The sequence below is a fragment of the Oncorhynchus tshawytscha genome, linkage group LG22 (assembly GCF_018296145.1).
Source record: "Oncorhynchus tshawytscha isolate Ot180627B linkage group LG22, Otsh_v2.0, whole genome shotgun sequence".
Taxonomy (NCBI): domain Eukaryota; kingdom Metazoa; phylum Chordata; class Actinopteri; order Salmoniformes; family Salmonidae; genus Oncorhynchus; species Oncorhynchus tshawytscha.
The window spans coordinates 14,317,737-14,327,851 of NC_056450.1; the positions used below are offsets into that span (position 1 = coordinate 14,317,737).

Here is a 10,115-nt window from a genome sequence, read left to right on the forward strand (position 1 = left end):
TATGCTTCCCACAGTTGTGTCAAGTTAGCTGGATGTCCTTTGGGTGGTGGACCATTCTTGATACACACAGGAAACAGCTGAGCGTGAAAAAAAAACAGCAGCTTTGCTTACACACTCAAGTTGGTGCACCAGGCATCTACCACCACTTAAATATTTTGTCTTGCCCATTCACGCTCTAAATGGCACACATTCACAACCCATGTCTCAATTGTCTCAAGGCTTAAAAATACTTATTTAATCTGTCTCCTCCTCTTCATCTGCACTGATTGAAGTGGATTTAACAAGTGACATCAATAAGGGATCATAGCTTTCACCTGGATTCACCTGGTCAGTCTGTCATGGAAAGAGCAGGTGTTCCTAATGTTTTGTACACTCAGTGTAGAGTATACCCACATCTACAGTCCTCATACTGACTATGACTCAAAAACAGTCCTCAGTTAATTAAACTTTTTTTTAACCTTTATTTCACTAGGAACAAATTCTTATTTTCAACTGCCTTGTTCAGGGGCAGAACGACAGATTAGTACCTTGTCAGCTCAGGGATTTGAACTTGCAACCTTTTGGTTACTAGTACAACACTAACTGCTAGGCTACCCTACCGCCCCAACTTCAATGTAGGTCTGGGGTTGAAGAGCCCAAGTAAGTGCGTAGGTCTGCAACATTTGATTTGAAGATCTTTGCTGGAATGGTGTTCATTTTCAACCGTTTGTATGCCTCAAACCGGTGACAGCCTCCAAAGGAGTAGTAGTAATTCCCTCCTTCCATGCCCTTGATCCAGAGTATATCAATAGGAGGAACAATGCTGATGTCTGTAGATTCCTATGAGGAAAAATAATAAGTGAGGATATATTGTCGCACATTCTTACCTTCAATAAGACCAACCACACAGACAACCGGTAAAGTAAGTTAAAATACCATTTTATTCAGCACTCTTGCTTGTCTGGTGAAAATGTCCAAACAAATTAATGGCATTAATAATCTCAGACCGTGAACCAGAGGTATCAGTCTGATTGTCAGGCAATCTGCAGAGCTGCCTCAAGAACAAGATTCATGACGAAAAACGCTAACCTGCTTTTGATACATTAAACATGGAAAAAATGTAATTCCCCCTAGAGGGTTTAAGGCTTACAAATACAGTAGTCTAGTCTGTCAGATGTTTCCCAATCAACAAGAGAATCTTCACAATTTTCTTGCTGCAATCTGTTTTAACATCAGCACTTATCTGAACTCTATGGTTTGATCTTGGCAGAACTAGGACACATTTTTACCTGGATTGTACCCATAAGGCTCTGAACTTTGGACTCATCTAGTAGAGGAGGGATTGGTCGTATGATAACTTCCATTGGCACGTTATGAACTTCCTCGACGTTGTCCGAGTGAATAGACCTATTTTCAATGTTCTTCTCACTGTCCATTCTATTACGAGAGATGTTCAACTGTCTGATAAGTAAACATGTGTGGTTTCCACGGCACCCACTCCTTAACAATCGAAATGTGTAATTTAGTTGGAGCCATACGGTTTTGTAAACGAGGAAGTAGTGTAAACTCATGCGTAGTGGCACATGCAGCTTTCCATTCGCCAACACCATTGTCGTAACCCAGGATATATCACCGTTTCCAATGGGAACAGATTAGTCACAGTGAACATAACAAACAAGGAGGGGCGGAGTCAAGCACGAGCTAGCGATATTCTATTGGCGCGTTCTAGCATATTTTCAGTTTCCGTTAGGTAACGCCTACTCTGTGAAGTGCTCGTGTTCAATAACTAAATTCGCCCTGGCAAAGGGTAAAATCTACACAATTTAGTCCAATCTGTTCGTAACAGATTGTAGTTTTGGGACAGAAAACTGTATTGAGATTCAACGTTTCATTGATGAGAAAATTAACATTTAATGTCGGGCACTGGGCTTCCTCTCATCACCATATTTGGTAGTGAGTGGAAACGCCAACCGGATGCTTCACACTTATACATCTGGTGAAATGTCTGGATCATTGTTGTATCTGTGCCGCCAGTTTGTAGCACAATGAGCCAGATATTTTACAGGCTGTGTAAATGTGAATCATCCAGTTGGCGTTTCCACTCATTACCAAATATGGTGATGAGAGGAAGCCCAGTGGCCAGCATGCGAAAAGATGGATTTTGCACGACATTGTGCACATTTTCTCATTGAAGAAACATTTGATCTCCATACAGTTTTGTTTCCAAAATTACAAATTGTAGTAAACAGAGTGGACTGCGTTTTGTAGACTTTACACTTTTCCAAAGTTGAAAAAAAGTTGCGTTGTTTAGGAGTGAGGGAGAATTTAGTTTTTGCACACGCGCACTTTACAGTAGGCGTTCTCTAACGGAAATATGCAAATAAATGCTAGATCACACCAATAGGATCTCACTAGCTCGTGCTTGACTCTTCCAACCTCTTTGCTTGTTCCGGCCACTATGATTAATGTGCTCCCATTGTGACCAGAGCCTGTCGTAAATCTTGTGTTAGTTATGACAAATATTTGCTTGTAGTCCTAAAACCCGGAAATTAGTTACTTCTGGTTCGTTCATCCATCCCTATGGGAAAAATGAATGGGAAAGAATAGGGTTTCGGAATAAATGCTAAAAATAAGGTCTGAGGTTAACACAGGTTTATGAGATTTTATACGTGTTGTTCTATGAGGCAATAGCAGTCAGTCAACATAACCATTATGAAGCCTTTATGGGATTTGTTTTTTTAAATTATTCTAACATAAATTCTTCAAAATTCACAAAAAGTGATGTTAGCTGATGAAGATTATCTCATAGAACAAAACGTATAAAATCCCCTAAACCTGTGTTTAACACATGCCTTATTTTCATTTATCTTATTTACCCTACCAAAAAGCCATTCATTTCCCCGTAGGCTTTGTCCAACAAACCATGGTGGAGTTAGTGCCTACAAAAAGACGCCATTCTAGCCTACTGATTGTGCCAGTAGGCACAGGTTTCCATTAACCCGGGTTCATTCAACAAAAGCAATGTCGCAAAAAAAAATGTATTGCAACATGTGTAATAGACACGGCAGATATAGGAGACATTTTCCAAAGATCAACATTTTTATTTGTTCGACAGGGTATGATTGTTCTTTTAACTTTTTTATTACGAGAAATTATGGTAGAAATTGTGTTTTTCAAATCAATTATGAATGCTGAATACTTTTTAAGGTATGTGGGGAATGTAATCAATCAAATGTATCTATAAAGCCCTTTTTACAGCAGCCGATTTCACAAAGTGCTATACAGAAACTCATGCTAAAACCCCAAACAGCAAGCAATGCAGATGTAGAAGCACGGTGGCTAGGAAAAACTCCCTAGAAAGGCAGGAACCTAGGAAGAAACCTAGAGAGGAACCAGGCTCTGAGGGATGAGGGGTGGCGAGTCCTCTTCTGGCTGTGCCGGGTTGAGATTCTAACAGTATATGGCCAAGATGTTCAAACGTTCATAGATGACCAGCAGGGTCAAATAATAATAATAATAATCGTAGTGGTTGTAGAGGGTGCAACAGGTCAGCACTTCAGGAGTAAATGTCAGCCAAGCATTCAGAGAGAGTCAAAACAGCAGGTCCGGGACAAGGTAGCATGTCCGGTGAACAGGTCAGGGTTCCATAGCCGCAGGCAGAACAATTGAAACTGGAGCAGCAGCATGACCAGGTGGACTGAGGACTGCAAGGAGACATTAGGCCTGGCAGTCCTGAGGCAAGGTCCCAGGGCTCAGGTCCTCCGGGAGGGGAGGGAGAGGGAGAGAAACAGAATTAGAGCGAGCGTACTTAAATTCACACAGGACACCGGATAAGACAGGAGAAATACTCCAGATATAACAGACTGACCTTAGCCCTGCGACAGATAAACTATTACAGCATAAATATTGGAGGCTGAGACAGGAGGGGTAGGGAGACGCTGTGGCCCCGTCTGACAATAACCCCGGACAAGGCCAGGCAGGCAGGCTATAACCCACCCACTTTACCAAAGCACAGCCCCCACACCACTAGAGGGATATCTTCAAACCACCAACTTACTACCCTGAGACAAGGCTGAGTATAGCCCACAAAGATCTCCCCCACGGCACGAACCCGAGACGGGCCCCAGCTCAGACAGGAAGATCACGTCAGTGATTCAACCCCCTCAAGAGACGCACCCCTCCTAGGGAGGTCATGGAAGAGCACCAGTAAACTAGTGACTAATCCCCCGTAATAGGGTTTGAGCATCACGTAACTATAAACTCCACAATAATGTTTCATTGTAGGACAAAGATTGTTCTGAATTGGTTGACCTTAAAATGAATGAATAATCACATTAAATAAATAATCATCTTCAGAAATGAATTTGTCAAAGCAACAAAATAACAAAGGCTTTACAATAATGGTGAAAACTTGGGGAAATGTTGGGGTTATGTGGGTTAAAATCTTCCTGGAAGTAACAGAGGGGTGCATGGACGGACATGTCAAAATAGTTTATTGAATTCTCCATGTGGTCTATATTGAAACGCACTTCATTGAATATAACAGGCTATTCATTCAATATTGTTGCACAATTTCTACTTAAAATATCAAAGGGACACAAAAGGTACTCATTTCGTGGAACGACCCTGATACCAAGCAGTCTCAGTTATCAGCCATAACGTTATTTCTCTGATTTGTTAAGTGGCAAAGGAAAAACTATGGAGTTGGATTTTTATGCATTATTGCATTACTATACAAATCATAAAAAATACATTTGCTGTGAATGAAAATAAGTTATTTCACCAAAGTTAATTGTGTCACTTCTCAACATGATGGAGAGAAATTTCAAAGCAAGATTTCAAAGCGCTGATATGTATCCTTTATATATATATATATATATATATATATATATATATATATATATATATATATATATATATATATATATATTTATTTATTTAACTAGGCAAGTCAGTTAAGAACAAATTCTTATTTACAATGACTGCCTACACCAGCCAAACCCAGACGACGCTGGGACAATTGTGCGCCGCCCTATGGGACTCCCAATCACGGCCGGGTTGCCTGTAGTGACCAGGTTGTCTGTAGTGACGCCTCTAGCACTGAGATGCAGTGCCTTAGACCGCTGCGCCCTAAGGAGTGTAGTTCAACAAACAACCTGAAATGTCACACTTTTGTAAATATTCTGCTTCTATAGATAATACACCTTTGAATCAGAACCTGCAGTCAATTTACTCATATCCCAACTGACTCTCATTAACATTAATCTTAGCAATTAGTCATACAGTTGAAAAGAATAAACAAACAGAATAAATATGCGAGCAGAATCTTTAGGTGACTAACTTTTTATAATGAGGTGAGTGCATGTTTTGAATTGTGAAGTATTAGTACATGATATAATGCCTTTTCCGTCAAAGAACACTTGGAGTACTAGGAGCGATAAAAATCATATTTTTGTAGGGATTTCAAAGAGCCAGCTAGGTTGCTGTGGTGACTAAAAGGACATCTGGGCTCAGTGCTTTACCTATGCAGGTATTACTGGGAAGCTTCAAAATAGTGAGGACGATAGAACAATTGTTGGTTTCTCCAACCCAGTCAGGTTATAACACAAATGAGACAATTAGAAATGATTTATTGGAAAGACGAGCATGTCACTGCATTAAATCATCATAAATACTTTGAACTACAATATGATAGTGCATTAAGTATGTTAGTTTTATGTTGGGGCTACAGGTAGCCTAGTGGTTCGAGCATTGGACTAGTAACCGCAAGGTTGCAAGATTGAATCCCTGAGCTGACATGGTAAAAATCTGCAGTTCTGCCCCTGAAGAAGGCAGTTAACCCACTGTTCCTAGGCTGTCATTGGAAATAAGAATTTGTTCTTAACTGACTTGTCTAGTTAAATAAAGGTCAAATAAATTCAATTCATTAATTGGTCACAAGGGGGATCAGCTGCAATTTATGGCCCACTTGTATTGTATGTTCAAAAGAGTTGAAAAACAAAAAAGCTTATCAACAATGTAATAGAACAAAGCAAATTACATATATAGTTTTAAGGATATGCTCAGTGCTCAAAGCATTGGCCTACTATTCTGTGGAATATAATGACACAGATGTTCAGGTAACTGCCAAAATAGAGGAAACATCAACATAAGGTGTCTTAATAGGGCATTTTGGGCCGCCAGAACAGCTTCAATGCGCCTTGGCATAGATTCTACAAGTGTCTGGAACTCTATTGGTCAACACACTCTATTGGAGGGATGCAACACCATCCTTCCAAGAGAAAATTCATGTGGTGTTTTGTTGATGGTGGTTTAAAAAAACGCTGTCTCATGCACCGCTCCAGAATCTCCAATAAGTGTTCAATTGGAATGAGATCTGATGACTGACACACACACACACACACACACACACACACACACACACACACACACACACACACACACACACACACACACACACACACACACACACACACACACACACACACACACACCCTTTCAACCCCCTATGGTCCTTTGAGACCCCTCTTTTAAACTCACTTAGATCTCTTCTTCTAGACAAGGTAGTCAAAATAATGGTCAACTAGGCGTTTTTATACATGAACCCTAAGCATGATGGGAACTCAGGAACCACACCTGTGTGCAAGCACCTGCTTTCAATATACAAAACATTACCAAAAGTATGTGGACACCACCTTGTCGAACACCTCATTCTAAAATCATGGGCATTAACATGGAGTTGGTCCCCTCTTTGCTGCTCTTGGCATCCGCCAGATGGTGAAGTGTTATTCGTCACTCCAAAGAAAGCGTTTCCACTGCTCCGGAGATCAATGACGGTGAGCTTTACACCACTCCAGCCGACGCATGGCATTGTGCATGGTGATCTTAGGCTTATGTGCGGCTGCTCGGCCATGGAAACTAATTTCATGAAGCTCCCAACGAACAGTTCTTGTGCTGACGTTACTTCCAAAGGCAGTTTGGAACTCAGAAGTGAGTGTTGCACCCGAGGACAGATGATTTTTACTCGCTATGTGCTTCAGCACTTGCCGATCCCGTTCTGTGAGCTTGTGTGGCCTACCACCTCATGGCCGGGCCGTTGTTGCTCTTAGATGTTTCCACTTCACAATTGCAGCACTTACAGTTAACAGGGGAAGCTCTAGCAGGGCAGAAATTTGACGAACTGACTTATTGGAAAGGTGGCATCGAATGACAGTGCCATGTTGAAAGTTAATGAGCTCTTCAATAAGGCCATTCTACTGCTAATGCTTGTCTATGGAGATTGCATGGCTGTGTGCTCGATTTTATACACCTGTCAGCAACACGTGTGGCTGAAATAGCCAAATCCACTCATTTAAAGGGGTGTCCACATACTTTTGTATATATAGTGTACTTTGTATCCCTCATTCCTTATTTTGGCAATTACCTGTATATGTTCTTGAATTAAAACAAAACTGTACTTTCCCTTTCATAGGCAAAGCACTTATTTGATATAAATATTTGCATGACGTGTGTAGGTTTTGAATATCTGAGCTGAAAATATGAATATTATGTGAGGTTACAAATCTAAGCAACACATCTCTCCACTGTCAGCACATCAGTTTCTTTATACATGAAACGCCACAATCAAGTCACTGCTTTGCCGTCAATCACACAAACCCTGACTTCACCACGGTGCCCCATTAGATCATCACAGGAGAGGAAGAGACCTTGTCACTCACATCCTACAGACACGTAAATGACTCCTACAGTAAGTATTTACAGGAGTCCCAATGCACTCTCTATAACCCTTAACTGTCACAGCAGCACTCCATCCCAGTACAGTAGCGAACATATCTCTATTACCAAGATTGAGTTAGTCATACAGGTACAGTATCCGGTCACGGAAGAGCAGTTCTCACATAATGATTTGCTGTTAATATTAGATTTCAGCCCCCATGGGATTGTCACGCTGGAGCTCTTCAGGAAAATGATCTGCCAACTCTCTGACAGCAGGGCTATGAGCTATTTTTATTTATAACACAATGGTGTGCTTTTAAAGCGATAATTATTCTGATGGTGATGTTCAGTCTTTTAAATGAACTCTTTGAGAGAGTCTCTTTTAATTCTCTTTTTTTTTAAAGTCACTTTTAATTGTGATTGGCATTATTATTGTCATTGCTGCATGTAGCTCTTTTTACAGAGAAGCTAGACTGATCTGTTGTGTTCGTACACTGTGTTGAACATGCATGAATGCAAAAACGAACACATACTCTATGTGGACTATTCAGCCAAAAGAGGAAAATAAAGTTGCTCTCCTCAAAAATAATGGAGGATAAAAATAAAACTATTGTTTGGCGAGATGTTGGGCTTGTACCTTATTTAAGCAGTGCCCTTTTTTAACTTCTGCCTGAATGTTGATTTAAAAAAAAAAGTGAAGCTCAGATGCTTTAAATGCATGAAAACCTGATTTTGACATGACTTCAAAAGAGAAGCAGAAGGAAGAGGTGGCCCCTCTGCCAAGAGAGAGAGGAGCTAACAGATGGGTTTTACATAAACAGCACAAACATCAAGAACACTGAGCTAAAGAGCTTGGCAGTCTCAGCTGATGAAACAGACCAGGGAGGAATCGTGAGGCTTTAATGAGCTTCTCTGTCCTGTGATGCACATACGGAATGTGCAAAGACAAACGGTTAGCTCTTAAAGAGGCAGTTACAGCTATGGCTAGGGTGGCCTTGATTGCCTAAGAACCAACTGGTGAGGCAAACACCTTTCCCACTGGGCACAGACGTCAATTCAACGTCTACACCACGTTGATTCGAAGTCATTTCATTGAAATGACATGGAAACAATGTTGATTCAACCAGTGCGTGCCCAGTGTTTTGTTGACAGTAAAGACAAATTAAAATGATTTTGTGCAGAGGGATAAGGTAATATTCTACAAGATGTTTACATTTGGATGAAGAAGATAATTAGTAATTTGGACAAATATTTTTTTGTGTGTTTGTTACATTTAAAGGATCGTATTGATTTCCAGAGTATTTACTTGTCAAGAGACAGGGACCTTTACATGTGAGTCAATCATCCAACAGATGGCGCCAGTTGCATATGGATGCTAAGAAACCGTACATGAGACCAACACTAAACCCCAGTGGTTAGAGTAATACTCTCTGTAAGATACACACTGTTCTTTGAGGGTCGAATAAAATAATGAATTGCAAGCTCATCACATCCTAATCACAACAACATGTTGTGATGTAATGTCTTCTCTGACAACCCTGAACATGTAACACAGCTCTTTCGCTGTCCCTGGTGCTGATTTACAGGATCCATGTTGAAGTTGTGTTCTCTGCATAGCCCCTCTTCTCTCTATAGGGGATTGAGACAGATTTCCTCTCTGACAGTTACTTAAAAGACATAGGCTATCTGAGGTCAATCTCTTTGAAGAGTAAGTGTAGCTAGCATGCTCAATATTGCAGGTACTATTCAATAATTCAGTTTATGTGCTCCTAATGGAAGGGTCAGTTGGTGGAGGAAGGAGATGGCAGCAGCCTGTTAGGCACCAGAGAGATATGATTGTGTGTCCCAAATGGCACCCTATTCCCACTTTTGACAAGGGCCCATAGTGAACTATATAAGGAATAGGGTGCCATTTTGACAGAGCCATGACAATCATTTCTCTCAGGATTCACAGTCTGATCATTTACAGCTCATCCTATTACACCCAGCCAGTACTACCAGGGGGAAGTTATGGTGATGTAATTGGATTCCATGTGTAACAGCATTGCTTCAGTCCCTCTCCTTGCCCCAACCAGGGACCTTCTGAACACATCGACAACAGTCACCCATGAAGCATCGTTACCTATCGCTCCACAGAAGCCGTGGTCCTTGCAGAACTACTTCAAGGTCTCAGAGCGAATGACGCCACAGATTGAAACGCTACTAGCACGCACCGCTAACTAGCTAGCTATTTCACACTGGTTACACTCACCCCCTTTGACCTCCTCCATCTCCGCAGCAACCGGGCAGAGCCCAACTGAGTGATCCGGGTCCACAGCAGCAATGCTATTGCTTCCATCCCTCTCCTTGCCCCAACTTGGGCTCGAACCAGAGACCTTCTAAACACAGCATTTATCATATTGTAGGTAACGATGCTTCAT

General features: G+C 41.2%; 1 protein-coding gene across 1 annotated transcript; it reads right to left on the reverse strand.

The window, feature by feature from the left end:
• Positions 1-305: 305 nt before the first annotated feature.
• On the reverse strand, positions 306-1,630 carry srxn1 (sulfiredoxin 1 homolog (S. cerevisiae)). The gene is made up of 2 exons (XM_024383566.2): positions 1,269-1,630; positions 306-819 (listed from the first exon to the last, which is right to left on the reverse strand). The coding sequence occupies exons 1-2, from the start codon at positions 1,587-1,589 to the stop codon at positions 610-612; spliced, it is 531 nt and encodes a 176-aa protein (XP_024239334.1). The 5' UTR covers positions 1,590-1,630; the 3' UTR covers positions 306-609.
• Positions 1,631-10,115: the final 8,485 nt, after the last annotated feature.

Bases quoted from the DNA above. Each gene is read 5' to 3' on its own strand.
- srxn1 (XM_024383566.2), bottom strand. From the start codon at position 1,589: ATGGTGTTGGCGAATGGAAAGCTGCATGTGCCACTACGCATGAGTTTA. The intron at 820-1,268 runs GTAAAAATGTGT...TTTTCCTCATAG, and splicing joins GCCTTATGGGTACAATCCAG to GAATCTACAGACATCAGCAT.